Raw genomic sequence first — 25,832 nt, forward strand, 5'->3', positions numbered from 1 at the left:
GCAGCGGTAGCAGAGTCGACAGGGGGAGCCACGGCCGTCGATCCCGCGCCGTGAGGATGAGAGGTAAATTAAAATGAGATACTTCAACTTCAGCTACGCTATTCACGTAGCTGAAGTTGCGTATCTTACATCGCCGCCGCCCCCTAGTGTAGACCAGGCCTTAGAATCTAGCTAGAGAGAAATCCAAGGTGGTGCTCAGCCTTCAAGCAAACTATGTCCCTTTGGGATTTGTCATTATGGCAGTAATAAGTACATAATAGCCAAGTGATTGTACCACCAGTTTCAGGTGAGTTTGTACTCTGCACAGCTCAGTTGTGCCTCTGCTGCCTGTGCTACCATGGCTACCCAGCTATTTATACTGGCACTCTTGATGAGAGCTAGCACGAGTATGTATACCTGCACAGAGGAATCACATCCCTACCTCGCAATGCAGATATAACCTCTGGAAACACTTTGAGGAAAAAATGTGCAGTCAGATGATAGTATGTACTCATTACTTTCATAATGACAAATCCCATTTGTATATATGATCAGGGTAGTCCCATATCTAGCTCCGAGTGTAGTCGTAGCCTTAGAGGCTGGTGGGTGTTAAGGGCATAAGCATCTGCATCAAATCCCAAGTCTCTTGTCCACGTGAGCCATTACTTGCTGTTTCTTGTTTTATTTCTCTGTATAACATCCATTTCTTGTTTCGCTTGGATTTATCTTGCTATTGCAAGTTTTGGCTAGTGTTTTTTTATGTAAAATTATTTTCAAGTTACTGTGCTTGTCTGGCATGCAAATATAAAGTGCTTGCCTATCCACATGACTGAGATAAAATGATAAAATAAAATGAGATAAAATGCATCATAAAAAGGTAATATATCTATTCACATCCTATTAAACAAAGAGGAGGAGGGGGGTATCAAGTTGTACCTACCAGATCCCCTGTTCAACAATTAATGTTTGTTAAATATATTAGATGAGTGGCTCTCATATATAAAACGCAAAGTACTTGGTGTGGTACCACCTTTTGTAATTCTAATCAGAGTCATTGTAACGAATTCTTTCTGGTACTATAAAATGGTCTATGTACCAATAGCCGTTCACATACAGCAGTTTGAGAATTGCTGTGTTAGAACACCACCACATTCTGCGTATCTGTTTCTTCACAGAGAATGTACAGCATGGTTAGTGGCTGTGCAACCCATACTCAGGAGTACCTTTTTTTCTAATGTTCACTTGATTCCTGGCCTCAGTGTGGAGGCTGCCAGTAAGGCTGGCAGTTCTGGTGGAGTATTTTATTATTAGATTTACATAGTATCAATCTTTGTATTTTAAAAATATCCGATATACGAACTGCAGGATAAACAGGGATCGTTTCCATTCACCTGTGAAATGGAGTCAAATTTGGCAAGTGTTAAATGGCACATAGTACTGCTCCCTAACAGTTTACGATAGGAAGCTATCCAGTTGGAACTGGAAGGGAAATGTAAGTAGTTGGAAAAGAAATATAATTTGGTAGAATATAATTACCTAAGTTGGAATTTGACCAGAAAACTTGGGTAAAAAGTGTCTGCAAATAGCTAACCTGCAATTGCCAGCTCACTACACCCAGGCTACTAAACACTTGGGATGTGACAAATTCCATTAGTTCTAGAACTGGTGTATCATTGGAGCTGGTGATTATTGTAAATAGTGCACTTGATCTGGAATACACCACTCAACCTAGAAATTCTTTCAACTAAATGCATTTGAGTTTCTAACATTCAGGCAGCTCATTCTATGATTGGTTTGTAGCATAGATGAAAATATTCTCAAGTTAGTTCACTGGAACTGTTTAACCACATTTTTCTCCTTTGATTATTTTTAGTCATCAAATACATGATGTGGCATTAAAACCTCTAGCTACTGTAAATTAGAAAAAAAGTGTAACTGGGGTACATAAAAGTTTCCTGTGACGTAGTTCCCTAATAAATGAGTAATTTTTCCTTTCTGCTCCCTGAGTAACTTTTTATAGTTGTAATGTGACCTGTGTTCCTATCAGATGTAAAATAAAACCTTATGTGCTGATCTTTGGGAAACAAAAAGTAAAGTTTTTCTTTCAGTACATTTACTGTGGTGCTAACTTGCTGGATCTCAGTCTTAACATGTCAAGGTTTTGTAACTAGACTGTTCAATGCCTACAATAAAACTCCAATGACATCAACAAATGACTGTTTGTAGGATCTGAATTCATACTTTAGCTGTGGGTCCTGGACCTAATCCTGCATTCTTTACTGACTTAAATGGACAAACTGGGGAAACAAAAGTCCACATGGCCATTTAACTAGGCTTCTGGTGCCACTAAAGGAGAATGGGAAGGGAGTAGAGGGCACTGATGACTTAGTTGTAACCAAACAGGTTCTAGAACACTGTCTTGAAGCATTGCTTGAACCTCCTTGGCTGAAGGCACTTAAGGCTTGTGTGAAAGCTCTCTGAGTACTCAGGCCTGAGAGTCACCTTGTTACACCCATGTCTGCAGCAAGAGGAAGAATTACCTGTGCTTAACTGGCTGTCAGATTCCTGACACCACCAGCATGTTAGCCACTCAAACTATCTTGTCCGGGCTATGCCAGTCCTTACCTTGTCTTGCAGGTGTACTCCAATCCTTGAGTCCCCTTGACTCCAAGAGCCCATCTATGCCAACTGGCAAAGGGCACATCCAGCACACTGTTGGCATAATATTTACCCAGTGTCTTGTAAGTTATTGTGTAAAAACTAATGACACGCTGGTCATGAATGTCATTGTGTGATGGGTGTACTGGTTGTTTATAAAGAGTTATGTATGTGTGCTGGAAATAAGTTCATAAAATGTGTTTTGGAGGCAGTTGGTAAACAAAGGAACAAATGAATATGGATATTACCTGATTGCCTGGCTTGATTTCAAGCAAAAGACAATGAAAATATATTTATATCTAGGTAAACCAAGTGATTAAGCCAATCAAAAAAGCAGATTGGCCAGAGGATGAGGACAGCATGGTAACTGTGCACCAGTGGGGGAGAAGAACTGTCTGCGGTATGCACTTCAAAGGAATACATTTCAAAAGTTTACTAGACTATAAAAAAGTGGGGAGAGAACAACTTAATTATACATCACTTAAAGGACAAAGAGGGGAACCAGCACCCTCAGATTCTGTAAACTGTGGATCCTCCTGCCTCAGGGCTAGAGATGCTGAGAGTTTGATGTAAGAGAGAAAGCTGCTTAGGCTAAGATTGTAGTTTGCTGAAGTTTAGTTTGAGACATTAGAAAGTGTCATTTTTGTTTCATGTGTAACCATGCTTGTCTGTCTTTTGCTTAATATCACTTACATTTATGTTCTTCATTAATAAACTTATTTGTAGTTTTACAATAAACCATCTCAGTGCTGTTATAGAATCATAGAATATCAGGGTTGGAAGGGACCTCAGGAGGTCATCTAGTCCAACCCCCTGCTCAAAGCAGGACCAATCCCCAGACAGATTTTTGCCCCAGATCCCTAAATGATCCCCTCAAGGATTGAACTCAAAACCCTGAGTTTAGCAGGCCAATGCTCAAACCACTGAGTTATCCCTCCTTCCATTATATAAGGTGTGCATCCTCTATTGAGCCAATGGGCTGGTGTGTATTCTGTCTGTTTGGAGACAGCAGACTTGGTTAATTTCTGTGAGTGTCCAGTGAGAGGAACTGGACACAGCAGAGACGCACCTCTTGGGAACTCGGGTTCAATGAATGTTACCTGCAAGGAAAGATTTAGACTGGCAGAGTCTGGAGGAGTTTGCTGATGAGATGGACAGACTGGTGTGGCAGGAGCTATCACATAGTTTAAGCTCCAGCAAAGCTCTCTTGTTGAGGAAGAGGGTTAACACAGTGGCTTGTGGTTCAGGGCTCCCTGAGGGAAGCATGTCACCTCTTTAGCGTCCTGCTCCTTATCCACTGTATACACAAGAAATACTAGGCCTTTTATCTCCAAGGGAACAATGTATGCACCAGCTTGAATGATTCAACTCAGGATGAGTGCTCTGTATAACACAACAGCACTGAGATGTATTTATCATGAAAACTACAATAAGTTTGACTAAAGATTCAAAAGATAATGCAAATGGATAATGGGAACAGGGTTACACATAAATGAAAATCATAACACAACAGGCTAACTTTCGTCTAAAGAAGTTTCTCCCCAATACCCTTTGCAGCATTTCAGTCAAGCCTGATAGAGATTACATTTTCATGAATGTAAACACGCTGTCCGTTTCCTTTCCGGGCATGGGATAAAAGGGAGTCCCCTTGCTTTCTACTTGTATCCGCAGAGTTCATCTGTCCTCGGGGATAGTAAAAATCCCTATCACTTGTTTTTCCCAAGTCCCACTTCTTCCCTGTTGATGTCACGTCCCTCTGACTTCCTATGTAAATAGGGCTTCCATTTTGTTGGCTGCTAATGTTTAATTTACATGCTGACCAAGAGCTAGGTGAATAAAAATCTGGCAGAAAACCAGTTTGTCAGCTCTGCTTTGATACAAACTTTAGTAAAATATTTTCAGCATGCATCCACGTCTCCTTATATAGTATCTGTACATACATGTCATAATGACATTAATGACCAACGTGACCCTGGCTTAATAATCTTCGAACCAGATTGTATGTACCAGAATCAAGATATTCTTGTAAACTCCTTCTCAGTTAACACTGAGAGATTCATGTGTTATAGCTTGTCTATGGTGAGATTTTTTTCTTAATGTCTGTGTTGCATTACTCCTGGAGCAGGTCCACCAATGGTATCAATAGAGGGACTTTTAGCATAGAGAGAGCACAAGTGTCTCTACTACCATGTTTTCTAATCTCACTCTGATCAATTCTAGATGTCACAGTAGCAACTATAGACAATGTTGGCACGATAGCTTCAGTTATTGCTACCCTCATGAAGCTGCCCTGTCAGTATTGCAGCCATGTGAAAATTTAAACACCAGTTCAGTGTAGACTGTGCTATTGAAATATCTGGCTATAAAAGGCTGAGCTAAGCAGGCTGTGGCAATTTGGAGCTTACAAACATTCTGTTCCTTTCAAATCAAAGAACGTGATGTGGTCTAGTAGCATATTTTATAAATTGTTCAAGAAATCTAATTTTTATTTAAACATCACTTATTGGCTCAACCTCAACAGGAGAGTGCATCCTTTTTAGTATGCGGTAAAGAGTAAGAGTACAAAAGTATTCTAAATGCTTTCCTGAGATGACCAATTTCAGTTTCAAAACAAAACCAACAATGTACCAGTGTATTTGCATCTCGGTGAAAATATTGCTAACTTCCTTTCTCTACGTAAATACCATGAAATAGGCTGTTGGTGATTTGAGAATCTACCACTCTTGATAAATTCTCAGAGGCAACATATCAGAGACTAGCAAGCCTTGGAGATAACAGAACCTAGCTGGGGGATGTCTGATGGGGCTGATAAGAGAACACAATCATATTTTAGTTTGATAGTATTTTTCAAAAAAATCAATACTTTATTTCAGAGTTTTATGCAAAGCCTGTAATAAGATATTAAGGGCCAGATTAAAAAGAAATGCTGTTCAATTCTCCTATTGCTGAAGCTTGATATGGGCTCCAAAACCATATTTATTAGCTTGTGTGTGTCTTACTGACATTGTACTTCATTCTCCAGGCTGCCTACTCCACTCCTTTTACAAGAAAGATTTTATTTAGAACATGTACAGCATTGTCAACAGCAGTACATGTTTCTCCATGCTGTCCTGCCAAAGTTGAAACTGCCAACAAGCATTTCAGTCATAATGGTAGCTGGGGGGGGGGGGGAGGGGTATTCAGTAATCAACTTTCTTGACATAGGGCCCATTTCTCCCCAGATCCCAATAATCAATTTGATCAGCATCACAAAGCCTTGAATATTTCTTCACAACCTAAAGCAATGAAAATCTCTGTCCCGTGCACTCTTTTTTTTTTTCCTATCAAGGTCAAGTATTCTGCCAGCCTCTCAAAACATACACAAATTTATATAGGCTTATTGATAGGAAAAGTCATGGATGTAATACATTTCAGTTTTAAGGCCAGAAGAGACTATTATATCATTTAGTCAGATCTATATACCCTTGTATTGAGCCCAGTGTCTTTATATTAAATTATATCAATCCTCAGGACCCTAAACTGTTATGAGCTGCAGGAGAGACTGATGTGCCACCAAAGTTTGAGGTTCCTGAAAAGGCAGGGAATTGACTAGGAGTGAGATGCTAGCAAGTTCTACACCCCAGGTGATAGAGGAAGGCAAAAAACTCCAAAAGTCACAACCAAACTGGCCTAGGGGAAAATTCCTTGCTCACCCTGAATCTGGTGATTAATTGGACTCTAAGCACATGAGCAATACATACCAGTGAGGTATGTGAGAGAAGATTCTCTGAAGCAACTCAGCCCTGGCCTACCATATCTGGTGGGCAATATCTGATGTTTCAGAGGAAGACAGACACGCACCCCTTCCTTCCAAATATCTGGCCAATCATTCATGGGGAAGGGAAGTCCTTCCTGATCTTTGCAGATAACCATCTGAAGCCCTGAACCATGAGATTTGATTAGTCATTGTCTTACTGCAGAGCTGCAACCATTATGAGCATGTTGAGGCAATGTAGGCAGTCCTGTTCTCCCCATGGCCTATGCAGGCAGAGGATAAACAGGGAGACCCACATATTCCATTAGATTCTAGATTATTCATAGAGTATAAAGCCAGAAGGGACCGTTGCTATCATGCAGACTAACCTCCTGTATAACACAGGTCATAGAACTACCTTGAATTAACTTGTATCTGAACTAGAGCATATATTTTAGAAAAACATCCTATGTTGAGGTAATATAACCTTACTCCTACTCAAGATTCCCCTGTTTGTACATCCAAGGATCACATTAGCCCTTCTGGCTACTGAGAGCTCATGTACAGCTGATTATCCTTTGACCCAAGTCCTTTTCAGGGTCTTTTCTTTCCAGGATAGAATCCCCCGTCCTATAAGTATGCCCTGCACTCTGTTCCTAGATGTACGGCAATATAAAAATACATGTTGTTTTGTTGTACCCAGTTTACCACTCCCCGAAAATTTGTGTCATCTGCCAACTTCATTACAATTGTCTTCTTCCAGGTCACTGATAAAAATGTGTAATACCACAAGACCAAGAACCAATTTTTGCACATACCTGCTTGATCCCCCCATTTACAATTACAATTTGAGACTTAAATGTTAGTGAATATTAATCAATTTAATGTGTGCTATGTTAATTTTGTATAATTCTAGTTTCTTAGTCAAAATGTTTTGCTGTACCAAGTCAAATGTCATACCAAAGTCTACGTATGCAACATCAACACTATTAGCTTTATCACCCAATATTTTAATCTCATATTAAAAAAATTCTGATTAGCTTGTTGAGATCTATTTTCCATAAGCTCATGTTGAATAGCATTAATTATAGTACCGCTTTTAATTCTTAATTAATGAATTCTAGTATCAGCTTTTCCATTATTTTGCCTGGGATCAATGTTAGACTGACTGGCCTATAACTGCTCAGGTTATCCAGTTTTCTCTCTCTAAATATTGGCACATTAGCTTCCAGTTCTCTGGACTGAACTTCCCCAGTGTTCTAAAACTTATTGAAAATCAACAGTAGTGGTCCAGAGAGCTCCTTGGCTAGCTTTTTTAAAATCTTGGATGCAGGTTAGCTGGACCTGCTGATTTGAGAGTGTCTAATAGCTGCTGTATCAGATCTTTCTGAGTTACTACTGGAATGGAAAGTATTTCATCATGATATGAATGCATTATCTAGCTTTTTTCCCAAGCACAGAACAGAAATATTTATTGAATGCTTTTGTCTTTTGGCAGGGGGTATTAACAGTTTTATCATCTCAATCTAGTAAGGGACTAATACCATTGTTAGGATTCTGTTTGTTCATAATATACTTCTTATCCTTAACTCTGCTGGCCATGGAATTATCCTTGTCCTTACTACAGTTCCTAGCTTCTTATAACTGATACTTTTTTTTATTATTTATAATATATGTAAGGGGCTTGTGAGAACTTTTTACTTAAAATTAAGGGTCACCAATCTGGAAATGTTGAGCACTGGCCCAGAAGGTTGAGCCATTAATCATATCTGGCCCATTATCTTGAACCTTGGATAGTTATAAGAAAAAGAATAAGACACTGTTTTATGCATAAAACCACTGTAATACCTCTGGTTTACTTTGAAGCTAAAAATACAAGGTAACTAGATTAAGACTAAAGTTGTTAATAATTTTATATTTTAGCTATGGTGTCTCAATTTCACAGCACTAATAAGTGCCAAAATCATCTGGGAGTATACTTTATGAAATTATCTTTGTCTCGTGTAACTGGAACTTCAAGTGACATTCCATATTATCTTACCTGGGTCTCTAATACTCACCGAGCTTAATTGGTGTTTAATTCTTCTGAGCTTTTGTGTATCTAATCAACTTCTTAGTAGCAGTGAAGACACTTCAGGTGGTACATAGGTTAGTTGTACTTCCCTTGAGCATAGAGAGCTTTTCAGTGATATGTTCTATTGCTTCAACTTAAGCACGATCACATCCATAAGTACGTTATCTGTCTCATTTTAATTTTTCAGCTACTTCATGTAGTTGGCTTAATGCATGTCAGAAGGGAAAATAAAATAGATTTTTTTAGTTTTTAAAATAAGACTAACACTCATACATTTCTAATTGTTCAAGTTTCCAAATGTTGTACATATTGTGATGTGGTGGTGTTCTCTAACGTACATTGAGGGACAAGATATTAGTGGAAAAGAACCACGAGACCATTTCACTTCTATTCAAATGCAGAAATAGTCAGAGACAGAGGGAGAATGAATTGACTTGTGTGTACTCCGTAATCTTGGAGTTCAGCTGCTGGAACTAGTGGGGACTGCTTAAACTTACTGTAATATTTTCTCCCACTTACCAGGAATTGTTCTTGAATTCCTTGGGGATAGCTATACGTGCATTTTGAACAATTATTGCAGTACTGTCTTAGAGTAAATTTTTCAAAAGCTCCTAAGTCACTAGATCCCATTTTCAAAAGTGACATGGAAGCTTTCAAAAATGTTATCCTTAATCTTGACATTTGTCTAGATTTGTGAATTCCACGTTGCGGTGTTTTGGTTTTAGGCGGTATGCTCAATATGCTTATTCACACCAGACATCTACAGTTACATAGTAATCACCTGTACTCTGCAACCTTTCTCCTAGTCGTTTGTCTAGTAGTTCTGATGCTCTGGACAGCCCATGGAATGAAACTGTGCTTGTTAGTATCCTCACCCCTGTTTTGTTTTGTTTGTTCTTGCAATCATGTTGCATGTGTTGCTGGCACACTAAAGAGATGCAGGATGCTTCTTGAGATGTTAGAATGGGGCCACTAATGTATTAACAAAGTTTTGAACTTTACTTTTATGAATAAAATGAAACAAATTGTAATTAGTCCAAAATGTATGTACATCTGACCTCAGTGATTGCCATATTTGGGATCAGGAAGGAATTTTCTCCCGGGTCAAATTGGTAGAAACCCTGGAAGATTTCACCTTCCTCTGCCATATGGGTCACTTATAGGTTTAAACTAGTGTAAATGATGGATTATCTGTAACTTCAGGTCTTTAAATCATGATTTGAGAACTTCAGTAACTCAACCAGAAGTTAGGGGTCTATTATGGGAGGGGTGGGTGAGGTTCTATAGTCTGCAATGTGCAGGAGATCAGATTAGATGATCATGATGGTCCCTTCTGACCTTAAAGTCTGTGAGTCTACGAGAATCTGTGTCAAGATATTGCCATAAAGTTTTAAAGAGCAAAAAAAACCAAAATGTAGACACTGAATTGGGAGTGACAATGTGGCTCCCTTTTGATAGAAATAATTTAGCTACCTAGATTAGAAACCAGTGTTTTGTGGTGAAAGACACTTTTCTTTTGTTATTGTAAACCCTGTCCTTATCAAACCAATTTCAGCATATTTGTGAATTATTATCTGAAAAAATATGAGGTTTGGGGGGAAAAGTAGCAAGAAACTACAGAATGGGAAAAGAAAACAGCACATCCAGAAAGTGAGGAAAGTTAACCTTTACAGCAGGGGTGGGCAAACTACGGCCTGTGGGCCACATCCGGCTTGTCAGACCTTTTAATCCTCCCTTAGCTCCAGCCAGGGAGCAGGGTTGAGGGCTAGCCCCACTCCACGCGGCTCCCAGGAAGCAGCTGGCATGACCACCCCCCCCCCTCCAACTCCTAGGTAGTATGCGGAGGCATGGCCAGGCAGCAATACGTGCTGCCCAGTCTGCAGGTGCCGCCCCCAGAGCTCCCACTGGCCACAGCTCCCGGCCAACGGGAGCTGCAGGGGCAACGCCTGCAGACAGGGGAGCACACTCAGAGCCACCTGGCTGTGCTTCCACATAGAAGCTGGAGGGAGGACATTCTTCTGAGCTGCTTGATGTAAGCGCTGCCTGGAGCCTGCACTCCTGAGCTGCCCCCCCACACACACACCCAATCCCCTGCCCCACCCCGATCTCCCTCCGCACCCTTCAGTCCCAGCCTGGAGCCCCCTCTGGTACCCCAAACGCCTCACCTCGCCCCGTGCCCCAACAGCCTGCCTCAGCCCTGATCCCCCTCCCACCCTCCAAATCCCTCAGTCGTAGCCTGGAGCACCCTCCTGCATCCCAAACCGCTCATCCCCAGCCCCACCCCACAGCCGGAGCCCTCCGCACCTCAATCCTCAGCCCGTAGCCCCCTCCTTACCCTGAGCTCCTCATTTCTGGCCCCACCCCAGAGCCCACTTACCCCCAGATGCACTCCTCCCCCCAATTTCCTGAGCATTCAGGGGCCCACCATACCATTTCCATACCCCGGCATGGCCCTAAGGCCAAAAAGTTTGCCCACCCCTGCTCTACAGGCTAGTCTATTCAACAACTGATGCCAGTGGTGTGGTCTCTCACCCTGGGAACTGGTAGGAGTGGGAGGAAAACTGGAAGGGGTACTTGGATATACAAACAAGCAATTGCAAAAACAAATAAATTCATAGCTTTGAGTTCAGAGCTATCTCAGCAATCCTGAAGAGGGATATATCGGCACTAACTGGTTTAAGTTCAGCCCTGAAACAATGTTGAGTGTAACAACAAAAAAAAAGCCTAGTAAACTAAAACCCTGAACCAGTTTAAATAACACACTATGTTTGTATTCAAAGCATTCTTGACAAAATAAGTCCTCATCCAATGTATATCTAGAATTAATTGTGAATGAGCATGATAAAATGACTCTGAATGTGAAGAGGAAACGACTATCTGAAATGTGCCAAGATAACTTAGGTTTCTAATGCAAAGCATATGCCTTGAAAAATATTGAAATTCCTAACAAAATAAGCTATTGCAGAAGTTAACTGTCATAGCTGCCTATCTTAACTATTTTTTTCTCTTTAGATAACAGCGATTTAATTGCTTGTACAGTGATTACAAAAGATGGAGGTCAAGTTCAGAGATTTCTGGCTGTGGATATTTACCAGATGAGTTTAGTTGAGCCAGATGTTGCCAGACTGGGCTGGGGAGTAGTTAAATTTGCGGGCCTTTTGCAGGTAAGATATCTGTTAACCTGAGGATTTGTTTTCCAGCTGAAAACTCTACTAATGTGAAAAACAGTGTAATCAAATTTAGTATTGGTTTTACCAGTGTATGTTTTAGATCAATAGCATACCTCCCTATTTTCTGTGTACTTAGTATCCTTTCTAATTCTGTCTTCTGTTAAATTGCTTTATGCTGTCTCCAGCTTTCCAAAGAAGTTCTTTAAAAGTTCACTAGCAGGACACTTGCAAATGAAGTAATTTCCCCATACAGGCCCTGCTTCAAGAAAGCATCTCTGTTCATCAGAGCACTGACGTCAATAGCACTTAAACACGTGCTTAAAGTTAAATCACTTCTGAATCAGAGCAATGGGGAACAGATCTTATAATACTTATGAAGAAAAAGAAAGAGATGGCTTCTCGTTACAAATTAAACCGTGTTTTTAAACTCTGAAATACTCAAACATGAATTCCAGTAACTGCTATATTTAGTACACTTAACAAAGAAAATAAAACTAAAATGTACCCTGAAATGTGTGTGTGTATGTGTGTGTTTGCACATGCATACAAGCACACAATACACCTGGATATATAGTGGGTCGGGGTGTCCCTCTTGAAGATATTTTATTTACTGTTTATTAGGATTTGTTGTGGAATATTATGAAAACTTTTATTCTACAAAATTGCCTAGAACAGTGGTCACCAACTGGCAAATAGCGATTGACTGGTTGATCCTGGAGCCTCTGCCAGTCAGTAGTGATTTCCAGTCACTAAAAGTCCAGCAGCGCAGCGGGGCTAACACAGGCTCCCTGCCTGTCCTGGCCACGCACTACTCCTGGAAGTAGCCAGCACATCCCTGAGGCGCCGAGGGAGAGGGCGGCGGGCAGGGGTCTCTGCGCGCTGCTCCTGCCTGCAAGCCAGGGGCGGCTCCAGGCACCAGCACACCAAGCGCGTGCCTGGGGCGGCAAGCCACGGGGGGTGCTCTGCCGGTTGTTGAGGCAGGCAGGGTTGCCTTCGCCGCCTGCCTGCGGAGGGGAGTCTGGTCCTCTGCGCGGCCCGGCTCTCCAGCCAGCAAGGCAAGCGACAATCACGGGTCGGTCTCCCCTCGCAACCCCGAGGCAGTGCCAGGTCCGCCAGGTGGCAAAATACCTAAATACCTGCCTGCCCACTCCCTGCTCCCTGCAGCTCCCATTGTCTGGGAACGGGGAACTGCAGCTAATGGGAGTTTCAGGGGCGATGCCTGCAGAGAAGGGTGCATGGCAGAGCATGCACCCCCCCCCCCTGAAGGGGGCTGATGGCCACTGATGGGAGAGTGGTGTGGGGGGGGGGGACAGGAGCCACCTTAGCCCTGCTGCACCACCGACCACAAGCCCTGAGTGGAAGCCGCCTGTGCCAGCTGCGACACAGCCCCCCCCCCCCCCCAGCCCCCCCCCAGCCCCTCCCCCTCCCTCCTGCCTCCTCTGCAAGCCCTGCCAAAGCCCCCAGCCTCTTTCTCCCTTCCCCACCCCCCCCCTCTGCCCCCCCCCCCTCCCTCCCCCCCCTTGCCCCAGCCCCTCCCCCTCTCAGAGCCAGCACCCCCCCACCCCCACCCCCCCTCCTCTCCTCCTCCCCCCCCTCACTCCTCTGCACCTCCTCCCTCCTCCTCCCCTGCCACCCCCCCCACCCCCTCCACCCCCTGCCCCAGCCCTGTCAAAGTGAGTGAGGGTGGGGGAGAGCAAGCAATAGAGGGAGGGGGGATGGAGTGAGCAGGATGGGGCCTCGTGGAAGGGGCGGGGTAGATCCTGGGTTGCACTTAAATTCAAAAAGTGATGGTGTGCATAAAAAGGTTGGAGACCACTGACCTAGAATGTCACAATGAAGAAAGCAAGTATAGATAATTCTGGAGTCTAGTCCTCTGAATTGTTACATGAGAAAAATGGGATTTCTGCATCTTTCAGTCTAGTTTATAATAATTCTTCATTTAGTCCAAATGCTTTAGTAACTAATTCAAATTACTTGGTATTCCAGCTACATCAGAATGTAAACATATATAAATGAGTTGCTGAGCAGTAGTAGTATCTGTTTATTATGTTATGCCAAGCTCAACAGTCAGGTTTCTAGAAAATTTAGAGAGAGAACTACTCTTTCACAGTCAAACCACTTAACTGCATTTTTGCCTGACATAGCCCTGTTGGGTTTACATCACAATATACTGTAACGTGTGTGTGTTTGTGTTTAAACCAGTACCTCATCTCTCTGACTTCTTATAATGATGTATTGTTCATATCTAATTTAAAATATTCACAATGAACAACTCAATTTCTTTCGCCGCTAACTGTATTCCATTTCTTTATAGGACATGCAGGTAACTGGAGTAGAAGATGACAGCAGAGCTCTGAATATAATAATTCACAAACCTGCATCTAGTCCGCATTCTAAGCCCTTCCCCATTCTTCAAGCCACATTTATTTTTTCTGATCACATTCGCTGTATCATTGCGAAGCAGCGTTTGGCAAAGGGCCGTATCCAAGCTCGACGTATGAAAATGCAGAGAATTGCGGGTAAGCAGATGTCTTAAAATGTTTCTCTTTGAAGTGGGAAACGTGTCTCATGACAATTCAGTGTAAGATCTGCTCTTGTGTGTCCTCTAAAGCATCTGAAATACTGCATCCCAGGAGAGGAATTTTGAAACCAGTGTCCAGTTTCTAAACAATAGATCTTAACAATATCTTCCAGTTATAGCAAAATGCATATTCTTATGTGATGATGTCTGCCCCAGCCTGGAGGGGAGGAGAGATTGTGAATGAACTACATGTTAGTGTTGCTCAATTCACTAATGGAGAGTACTCGGATACTGTGCTGATAATGGCAGTATGAGAAGCTACATAGAATAGAATGTCAGCAGTTAAAATTTCTGAACTTTTATGAGTTAAGAGATGTAGGAAGGAGGGTTATCTATGTAGGTGGTTATCCATCAGGTAGAGATTGAATGTATAATAGCTAAGGCCTAAATCAATGCAGCACATGATGAGGATTGGAACTAATCAGCTGAGTGAATCTATTAGGGTTGAGTGAATGGAAGAGGATGGAATATACAGGGAAAAGGGATGGGCAAGTGAGAAAGGAGACTGAACATCTTAGTTACTTGATTATTGGAGAGCATCAATCACTGTCTGGAATATCTGCTAACATGAAACAGAATGTAGAAAGAAAATCTGGAGTAGTATTAAAATTAGTGACTCAACTTCAACTGAGAATTATTCAGTCTAGAGTTTTAAAATCAGTTTCTAACGTTTCAGTGCTATGTGAAATATACTTATGCTTTGGTCCTGTGAATTATAATTGTGCAGTCTAATTCTTTGGTCTTCTTGATTTCTGGTATCTAAATTAAGAGTAAGTTCGAAGTTAAGATCTTACATAGAAATTGACCTAAAATAGTGTGGGTGGTAATGCAAACTGCAGATACTTGCTTACCTAAAGCAGATTACCTCTCTCCAAATGGCTTGGCCTGCTGCCACATACAAACATCTAATGAATGACCTTGTTGATGGATATTTCTTACTACGATACAAATTTTTGAAACGGCTTGCTACCATCACGTTTATGTAATGGAGAAGTACTGCAAAAGGCCTGTTTCCTCCTTCAATAAATATTGGGGTTTCCATGTATATACATGAAAGGCAGTGTGGTTTGCAGCCACTTGTTGCCTTTTCCCCCCTATAATTACAGGGCAAAACAAGCAGCAAGCTATTTTTATTCAGAAGATGCAAGTATGAGCAAGCTATGTAGATTGATCTAAACTAGGTTTGTCCCAAGGTTCTGGGCAAGTTGGCAATGTAATTATCACATTAGATCTCCTTTTTATGGATTTTTTTTTAATTAAGAAAAAATCAATTTGTTTAAATGTAGCTCTCCTGGATCTTCCCGTCCAGCCTTCAACTGAAGTGATGGGTTTTGGACACAGCTCTGCATCTGCATCACAGCACCTGCCATTTAGATTTTACGACCAGTCACGGCGTGGCAGCTGTGACCCCGCTGTACAGCGATCTGTTTTTGCATCTGTTGACAAAGTCCCAGGTAAGACAGAACTTCTGATGAAGCAAGCTGCTGCTCCACGTCAATCAAATATGTGAAACATGTGGCACAGCCTTTGCCTCTTGAACTTTTTGAGCAAAACCTCAACCCTCACCAGAAAAGTTTTTTTTTTCTTTCAGTGTTATTCTTTTTAAACTATCTTGTTGTATTATATGTAACCTATCAAGAAGTGAAACCATTCTGTTTTCAGATGTTAAATACAAGTAAGTTGTTTCTCTGAACCTAGGTCAGTTTGTCTCCTTAAATAAGATATATCTAATGGTTGGTATTTTGCCATCTGTCTTGTTTTCAGATTATAAATAGGTCTGTTGAAAATTTTCTTAGAATTACAACCTTGAAACTTCTTAGAAACATTCAAAATGTTACTAATCAAGTTGTGGTAGTTTCATCAGTAGTACAAAATGACTAGTTCAGCAAGGTGTGGTTACCCAAAAACACTGATTCTAAGGAAAAGATGACTGCACATTTTAATGCTTATGTTCTGTGGTGTGAGCTTAAGATAGGTAAGATCCAAGCCTTTCAAAGCTCAGTTTCTAAAAGTTGGTTTACAAGTTCGAGGCTGATTAGCCCAAGCATTAGTAAATATGTTGTAGAAAATGCTCTTGCAAGTGGCAGAGAAGCACAAGCTAACCTGATAAGTCTCTCCACCTCCAACTTGTGATGTGAACGTGCTTGTGCAGATGGGTATGTACTGGATACCTGAATAATTAGTGATATCTGATACTTATACGAATGCTTTTTATATAGCTTATAATAGTATCATATGGTCCTAAATTAGTTTTGTTTTGTTTTTTTGTTTTTTTATAATGCAGTAGAAGTGTCTGTCAAATGGCTATTGGTACAGCTTTAAAAATTGCTTGGCGACAAGTCCAAGTGTTTGGCCTCCAGTTCCAAATGATTCAAAGCTCACTGTGTCACTGGGAACAGTAGATAGAAAAAATTGGGCTAAAATCAAATGTAGAGATAGAAAGCTTCTGAGCACAGATACACTCCAGGATGAGTCTCTAGGAAGAGTTGTTTAGTTAAGCAATATGTCATAACAGGAGGTGCATAAGTAGCTTCTTGGTACATGCTTTAGTTGTGTTGTGAACAAGGTGCCAAAGGTACCGTCTTCAAGTACCAAAGAAGTATATTAGGTCTTCTAGTACACACTCTGTCGGGTATTACTGCTGTGGGAGTATGGGTCACTTAACATCACATGTCTTTTAAAACTCACATATCTTGTTCACTCTAAAGAGCTCCTTGTGATACAGAGATTATAAAAAGCTTTTCTCAACTATTATGTGAAATCGGGCTAGTGAACAGAGAACTACTTCTTCAGTAAGGAAATAGCAACATTTATAAGTTAATAGAAAGGTTTGAAATCCATTTGAGGGCTTCAGGAGATGCAGAGTGAACAGGTGCCCCATCTTTTCATTTCCAGGAGGTAATGCAATACTTTTGCAATATCTCCTGCAAATGAAAAGATAGGGCACCTGTTCACAATGTATTCAGGGGGGAGGTCTCTGCATTCATACTGTGGGAGGTGCTTTTTGTTTACTTCAGAGCCTGCCTATTGCACTCACCAGGTGTCTTCTGGGTAGGAGTTGGATAACAGAAGAGCTGCTTCAGCTGCCCAGAATGGTTGGTGGGACTTAAAGCAAGTGTGAGGTGGATGAGTGTGAGGTGGATGAGCGAGAGCTTTCTTGTACCCGTGCAAGATAGCCATGTCTTGACAGATGGTTGAAGAAAGGATGTTTGCGAGGACTGGAAGCCAAGGCAGTAGAGTGGACTTCAGAGTCATAGCTGTATTTAGCTGGATATCAGTGAGGTCCATGTGTGACCTTCTTCCCCAAACAAGTATGCAGTATTTGGCCATGCAATAAATTAAAGCCACTTTTGCCATTTGTAACTCATGTGCATCACAACACAAGCTAGAACCTGCTAGCTTTTGGATGATATTGATGCAACTAACAGAGAATTGAAACCATCAACCCTTGTTAATATGCTGGTGAGAGGTTTTCACAGGACCAGTAAGGGTGTAACCAATGCAGATTATGCTGCTAGGTTACTGTTCCCCTATCACATCTGACTCAAGACTTCCATAGGAAAGGTGTGGTCAGAAAAGATGCCAAGATTCTGAAGGAGAGTAAGCTCCTCTGAGTAGGTTCACTGAGGAAGATTGTTGTCATAAATTATCTCGCCAAGTAAGAGTACTTCTGCAATGAGGGCAAGATAATCAATGCAAATGGCTGACAGTATTGTCAGGCATTCCTAATAAATAGTTATAATTGGTAGAGACTGGAGACTGTTTCATTGTGTGCATGTGCAAAAATGGAAAAAAAACATTAACATTTAACATGGTGTCAAGTGTGCAAAATCAAACATTCAAGACAGGAAATTTAAAATATTAAAGTTGCTTCCATGCAGTTCACTTCGCCATGGCGTGCATTCTAAATGTTTTATGGACGTTCATTACAATAGTCAATGATACAATGGGGTTTGTCTTTTCAAAAAGCAGTAGATATAACAAAGTATAAAAATGCTACAATAAGTGCATTATGGCCAAGTTAACGTTACTGAATTGCACGCTTCTCTTAGGGTTATAAGGCTAATGGTTTAATCTGACTTTTTGGAGAAGGAAATGAGCACCCATAGCTCCCATTGACTTCAATAGAAACTGTGAGCACTCATCTTTAGTGACTGACTGAAATGGAAGTTTAGAAATAAAGCTCAGGCACTTCTAAAATTTATCTGATAAGTTGCAGTTGAGTTATATTGTCCCTGTACTAGTCATTTTCTACTGTTGTATGTTTCAGTGCTATTAGAAACTGATATTCAGTACAAGTATGCTGATTGAGGCAGCAAAGTTCTCTTTATATTTTTAGAGAACACAAGACTTGCCTCTTCTTTCACAGACATGGATTCACAGAATAAAATAGGCACAAATTCGTATAGCTATTCCTAGAATAGTGAACTGTTCCTTAGAAGAGCCAGGTGTTGTTATGCATAACACTGAGAGTTAAGTAATCTGCAGAAAATATGAAGCAATATGGTGTGGTGTTGCAGCATAGATTTTTGACAACAGTCAAATGGTCTAAATTAACATACTTCAACTATTCCAGAAATATTTTTCCAAAATAACTAAAGGCACCAGTGTACAAGAAAATTCAGTTCATTATGTCTGCCTACTGTCTGCCACCCACTCCATGTTCTCTACCATTAGTGCTACACAGCTAATATAGCTATTGTAAAGGAGTTAATGTCTCCTGTGCCTCACATATAAGCAAAATTATCAACAAGGTTCTCATTGCAGAATCTTTATTGCTTGACATAATCAGCAGAAAAAAACTAGATTTATCAGATCTGTTTTGGTTTAAGTACACCAAAAAAAGCTGCCAGAGTAGCTTCCATGAAATTTTGCTTGGCACAGAATGTATTAGCTCAGTAGTTCATTTAATGTTAATATACAGAAAATAGAAGGCTAGGGTTGGACGGATATGTTTTTGAACTCCTCTCTGCACTGGTACCTAAATATGGCTGTACCTGTAGTCAGGACCCATATCCTGGGCAGAATGTTAGCAAGAACCACTGCTCTCTCCTGATCCTCTGCTATTCTGATCAGATACATATCAAAGGGACATAGAGGACTAAAGAGCTCTACCCTGTGCAGTTTAAGAGGCCTGGACAAGTGCTGGGACAATAGTCTGGTCAGAAGTTCTAGGTCCTTTGTCCACTGCTCCCTCTTAAACTGAAAGTGAATGAAAGTTAAGTTCCTAATTTGTACAGAAGTAGGTCTTTTGTCCCTTCATGCCCTTGTTCATCTCCTGGCCCTCCAGAACCTTCCATCTCCCCTGAATAGCAACGTGTCAAGTGCCCATGTACTTTGCATCAGGCATTTGAATGAACATGATTAGGCAATATAAATATATACATACACTTCTCAGAGCTACTATTTCAAGCAGTCTGCAGATTTCACTGCATGAGTTACACTGTTCACCTTTTGAAGGGGTTCTTTAGCCTCTGCAGTTGTGAAGACCTAATTGAGATGAAATCTTGAATTTTCAAGCGCAATTAGGAGGCAACTTTAAAAAGAGCTGTTGAGACTGTGTGTCACATCATATATACACAGATTATGTACATTATATAATTACCTTATCTGAATAAGTCTTCTGCTCCAACTTGCTCTTACTGTTTTATGTAGCAACATTAAAATTGCTTAAACAGTGTGTGGGGCAATGGTGGTTTGAAAGAAAAGGTACACGAAGAAGGAGTACTGAAATGTGACAAGGGTGCAATGTGCTATAATGACAACTCTTATTATTGTGTTTATGACATGTGTATTAGGCAAATACATATTCAAAGGTTTTTCTCAACACACGATTCACCTGATGAATGGAGCATGTTTTATCAGCGAGGAACAAGAACAAAATAATTCTGGGGAAGTGTTACTCAGTCGCCACGGGTTGTGGCCACTAATGTGCTAGGAGGCGTTTCTGGGAGTATATTAAAATTTCTTCACCAAACTGTAGAGAACTTTGAGATCCTTTCCATGGCTGTCATGTTCATCACCTTCCTGGATCCTGCTAAATCATTCCTGCCAGAAATGTTGTATCCTTGGAGTTCATAATAGTACTTTTGAAGAGCAAATTCTTTTGTGGAGAGGACCCGACTTCCTCAAAAGGGGAATTTACTTTATAAACATTTCCTTGTGGAATATTTCCCAATGGAAATATCACTTAATTTGTTCACCAGCCTCCTAATTTCAGATTATACCAGTTGAACACTGAGCTATATATTCAATATATCTTACAGGAAGGAATCTTAAATATTTCCAACATAACGCTCTTTAATCTGTTTTACCAAGTGGTGCCACCTTCCTACTTGCTTATGGTTCAGAGGGACTTTTCTTTAAATAAGAAAACAATAGATTTCTCTGTCCTCTCATCCTCTTCAGCATTGTACCCGTTGTACATGGGTCATAGAACAGACTAATGGGAAGAGCTTGTGGAAAGCCTCTGAAGAATATTAGCTGTGCATTGCTGGTCATGGCCCCTTTCTCATTTCAAAATCTGAACAAAAATTCCCTGTACCACTCCAAGTTAAGATTCTTTTATGAAGATTTTAGCTAAGAGCTCTATACATGAGTTGAGGAGATGCTGGAAAGCAAAGCAAGGTAATCTGAACAAAAAAATTATTTCAGCTCTACATGAATGATACCTTTCGAAATTCTGTGAAGAAAATGTTTCCAGTCTTATTAGATTTGCATTAAATAAATGAAGAGGGCTGGGCAATTGTCTATGGTATTGTAGTGAGGAGGTGTGGTTCCCCGCCGCCCCGGAGAGAAATGAGTCCCTCCGGACACCAGAGTGGGCGAAGCCAGGGAGCTCTGAGCCCACCCCGCAAAGGGTCAGGCGTGGCACTGGAAGTATAAAGGCCCGACCCCAGAGCTCACTGAGAAAGCAGCCACCAGGGAGGCCAGATGCCTCCGGCCTAGCTCACGTTTGGGAAACCTTAGTGGCCTGCAGTAAACCCAAGGACTGGCCCAACCTGCCCCACGCCAGCAACCTGGACGAGTTGCCAAGCCTGCCCTTCACCAGCTACCAGGAGGAGTTGCCGAGTCTACCCCTCGTCAGCTATCCTGAGGAACCCATGGTGCTGGACTCCCCTGAGGACACCACCAGGACCCAGTTACCTGAAGAGGGGAGTCTGGAAGTAGCCCGGGAGCAGCCGACCCTTGTCTGGCTGCAGCACTGCCAGAGCCCATGTTAGTGTGTTGCGGCCAGGATCCCCACTGACTCAGCAGCAGGTCTTCTGCCGCTGCTAGGGCCCCGGGCTGGGATGCAGTGGAGTGGGAGGGCCTGTGTCTCCCCTGCAACCCAACTTGCGGGTAGCAGTCTCCTCCTCTCCCAGGCCCTTCAGAGCCAAGGGCCTGGGCTTACTATTATATACGGTTGTTGCTCAGCCCCTGCCTGGGCGCCTGACTCACCATCGCCCCGCCCTGACCTAGGGCCTGGGCTTACTGTGTTTATTTCTGCTCTCACAAAGGCTGCAGAGGAAGACTCCCGGGCCGAACCAATTCCCCACAAGACGTCTTCCTGAATTTAGTGAGGTGGTGTGGTTCCCCGACGCCCTGGAGAGAGAGACGAGCCCCAGCTAACCTCTCTACAGGTGTACAAAGGGACATGATCTAGAACAAATAGGATGAAATTAAGAAAAGGATAATTTAGGCCAAATAAACTGTAAAATGATATTCCAGTTATTAGCTGTTGTAATCTGTGTATGTGGTGGAAATCTCATCACTTCAGTCATTGAAACTGGACGCTGCACAGACACTGAAAACATTCATGGATTCCAATGCCAGCAGGCACTATTGTGATTCTAGCACTGGCAGGGGCTGGGCTAGATGATCAAGGTAGCTTTATTCCTACTCAGTGTCTGGCATCTGTGAACTCTGTAATGTTCTATTGTAACTTGTAAATCAGAAAAACACGTTTTAATTGGAAGGATTCCCATGTTCCAGGATAACCAGAGCACCTATTGGGCCTTTAGAGTTACATAAAGCAATTCAAATTGGGATAAGCCACAGCTCCCACAGACATACCTGCCATTAATAAGAATCCTACCAAATCAGCTATTCAGCTCTGAAATATGCATAAAATATGAGAATAGGAGACTGCAGATTGAATGTCAGTGTCTAAACTCTAATCTGATTAGATATTGTATGTGACAGTCTGAAAGCCTGCCATTAATGAAAGATTGCAGAGGATGGGGAGTGGAATCGAGGATTTAGGTACTAAGTCTCTAATAAAAACTTTTTAAAATTAAAGGAAGGTGATGACATCTGTCCCCCTTTAGGGGGCCGGGTTGGAGAAGATAAAGCCATAGCACAGCTGGGATAAATGAAGCCTTGTTTATAATACTACTTTGGTTCACTAATATTTTTCTTAGGGATGGCAGGTGACTTGTGGACAAGGATAGTTTTGTAGTCTTTTCCTTCGCACTGGGAAAAGGGATCTGTTTACCTAAATCATTGACTAGTGACTTGATTTGTCTGAGGTGCTGACCACCTGTACCTCCCACTGACTTCAGTGGGGGTTTTGAGTACGCAGTACTCCTGATCTGTTTGACCTGGACTATGGGACTCCTGGGATACTCCAGACCTTCATGCTGATCACCACCCACTTTACTAATTATCCAGGGCCGCCCAGAGGATTACGGGGGGGCCCCCGCTGCCGAATTGCCGCCGAAGACCCGGCACTTCGGCGGCGGGTCCCAGGGCGGAAGGACCCCCCCAGCCGCCGAATTGCTGCCAAAGACCCGGAGCGGAAGAAGCTACAGGGGCCTGGGCCCCATGAGAGTTTTTTGGGGCCCCCGGAGTGAGTGAAGGACCCCGCTCCAGGGGCCCTGAAAAACTCTCGTGGGGGTCCCTGTGGGTCCTGGGCAAATTGCCCCTCTTGCGTTTCCCCCCCTCCCCCCGGGTCTGGGTGGCCCTGTAATTATTCACTGAGCACTGCAGCAAAGCGACAGCTCTGCTGTACTTTAAAACCAGCTTTCTGTTTAAAGCTCAACTCTTCCAAGTGCTCTAAAATCTACGTGATTACTTGGATTGTCTTGTAATTTGGTGCGTCTCATGATGACATGCGGTTCTGCTACTGATCCAGATTTGGGGCCACTTGACCAAGGGGGGACCCAGACCTTCATTCTCATCACCACCCACTGTCTTAACAGCACTTTCAAGGTAACTTTCTACAGTACTTGTAAAATTCTGTTTAGTTTGGATATCAGATAAATACACCGAAGCATATACTTCAAAGAAATATAGGTCAGCAGTGGTTTTATAACATCTGAAGGGCTGTTTGCACTTAAGGGGATAGTAGTGCTTTACTTTTTCTTCCTGTTACAAAATATGTATTAATGGCTCCAAGCAATGAATGCTTAAAGCTTAGTTGTTTCTCATTAAACAAAATGAACTGCTGATTTAAAAAATACTTTACTTAACATGCACTTTAGCTCCTGTTGCATAAGCTCCCACAATGGAATTGTGGGAAAATCAAAACACTCATAAGTTCCAATTTGAGAAATGCTGTGGAGATGGCTAAATTGTCCCTTCCTTGTTTCATAGGTCACTGAATAGCGCAGTGGATTGTAGATCATAAGCAAGTTTAAACAAACCTAAATCGCTCCCATTCTCTGGGGGGAAAAAACCCAGTGCAAGTACTATCTCAACCTGCTATGGAAATAATCACTATAGGGGATATAGAGACTTTTGGCAAGTCTAATTTGAAAAACTGACTTTTTCACGCATTCTTACTCTATATATGTTCCATGTGTGTAGTCGGTCATACCTGCTGACAAGATATTATTGCTTTTTACTCCTGTTAACACTGCAGGGCCAGAACAGTAATGAGGAATGGACTGGATTCTATTTCTTCTTGTTCACTGTCAACAGTAGTGTTTGAAACTCAATCAGTTAGACCTATGCAAACTTATTAAAGGAAGCGGGGTAGGATTGGTGGATCTAAGCGTGCAGTTTGAAGGCATTAGGATTGCATAAGTGTTACTGCCTAAGGTGGACTGCAGAACATTAATTACAATTAATGTGTGAAAATGAAAGAGATCATCTGAACTCTTAAGTCTTAGCATTGAATTTATAGGAGTCACAGTTGGAAAAAATCTGGTTTGGTAAAAAACTAAATGTGTTTGAGGTGGAAATAATGGATCCCCACAATGGCATATGTTAAATGGTCGCTTTTCTAAAAGGAACTACACTTCTAAATAACATGTTAAGGGAAAGCCCAAGAATTTTGGACTCCTATAATGTGTGCTGATGCTTTTAAATATCCGTATGTCATTTATTTCCATTAGAGCTCCTCCACTCCAGTTCAGTTGCATTGTTTGAATTTCTTTGGCTTTACAGAGCAAGCTCCTCTCCAAATGACAGAAAAATGTTTGTAGCACTTAGTGCCCTCTTTACATCATCCATCTGTTTATAGAGGGATAGCGAGGGAGCTGGGGCTATCAGGAATACAAAGGGCAGCATAGTTCCTGGGGAGAACGTGCTGTGAGGAGCATAAGGTGATGTGATGAGTAGCTGGGGTTCCTTCACAGATGTTTTAGGGTCCTCTGGGTCCACCATAGATTTCCCTGTGTACCCACAAACTTAAAAGTTTTTCCCCACAGTAGTCATTTGGATAGGCCTTCCTAATTATCTACATTGAGTATTATAGCAGAGCAACAGCTCTGCTGTAGTTAAAGTTAAGACCAGCTTTCTGTTTAAAGCACAACTCTAAGTGCTCTAAAATCTACACCTTGAAATTTGGAGGGCCTAATGAGGACCTCGGGTTCTGCTAGTGATCCATATTTGGGGCCACTTGACTAAGGAGAGACTGAGAGAAAAATGAGGGTGCAGATTGTCACAGCAGGGTCTCTGGCAGTTGAGGATTACACCAACAGAGTGCTTGGCACCCGGCAGCTCTTTGGGGAAAATCAAATTAAAACATTATTTGAAAAAGATTTTGCTTCTCATTTAGGCTCGACACAAGCCTCACGTGCTTATTCTTGCTCCTAATAGATTGCATTGAGTGTGCATAGACAGAGGAGTTAGCAGCTGTGCTGTGCTATGATATTTTTAGTAAGGCATGCAATTCTACACATGCATTAGGTGGTCCAATATGTCATCCTTCTTGCAGCATTACCTTGTATACATGGCGTATGCAAGGTCCAACTGTGTGGAGGACACCATTTTGTTCTACAAAATGTCATCCTCCATGTGCATTTGGGGGCCAGATAGAATTGTCCCATGGGCTGGACCAATGGACGTACAATGCATGGCTTGCATACATAGACAGCACACCATTGGTTAGCAGGATTGTTAATCTTTGAAGTTTCATGCCAGCTGCATACCTCGAGGATAAGCAGTTGTTCTTTGAACCCAGCTCCCCCAGCTAGTGTCCATTCAAGTCCCATCTTGGACAGAAAACAGGAAATGGTTGGGAGGCATATTGCTAAAATCTGTCTCTGTCAGGGTGGCTTTCTGTTTTGGGAGAAATAATCAAAAATATTTTGTTTAAAAATAAAGAAAAAGCTAGCTGAATGCTTGCTGGCAAGGGAGGTTCATCTTAGGGGGTGGAGGAGTTGGAAGAATAGGGGTGAGAGAGGCTTGGGACTGCATTGAGGGGAGAGA

At 41.9% G+C, this 25,832-nt stretch overlaps 1 protein-coding gene across 1 annotated transcript in view; it reads left to right on the plus strand.

The window, feature by feature from the left end:
• CLEC16A (C-type lectin domain containing 16A) overlaps positions 1-25,832 on the plus strand; it is a 182,067-nt gene that overhangs the window by 110,296 nt on the left and 45,939 nt on the right. Inside the window, exons 20-22 of the mRNA XM_039490309.1 lie at positions 11,457-11,608; positions 13,929-14,133; positions 15,482-15,649. Coding sequence (XP_039346243.1) covers positions 11,457-11,608; positions 13,929-14,133; positions 15,482-15,649 — 525 coding nt within the window. The remainder of the gene's footprint in view (positions 1-11,456; positions 11,609-13,928; positions 14,134-15,481; positions 15,650-25,832) is intronic.

The sequence above is a fragment of the Mauremys reevesii genome, linkage group 10, assembly GCF_016161935.1.
Source record: "Mauremys reevesii isolate NIE-2019 linkage group 10, ASM1616193v1, whole genome shotgun sequence".
Classification (NCBI taxonomy): Eukaryota; Metazoa; Chordata; order Testudines; family Geoemydidae; genus Mauremys; species Mauremys reevesii.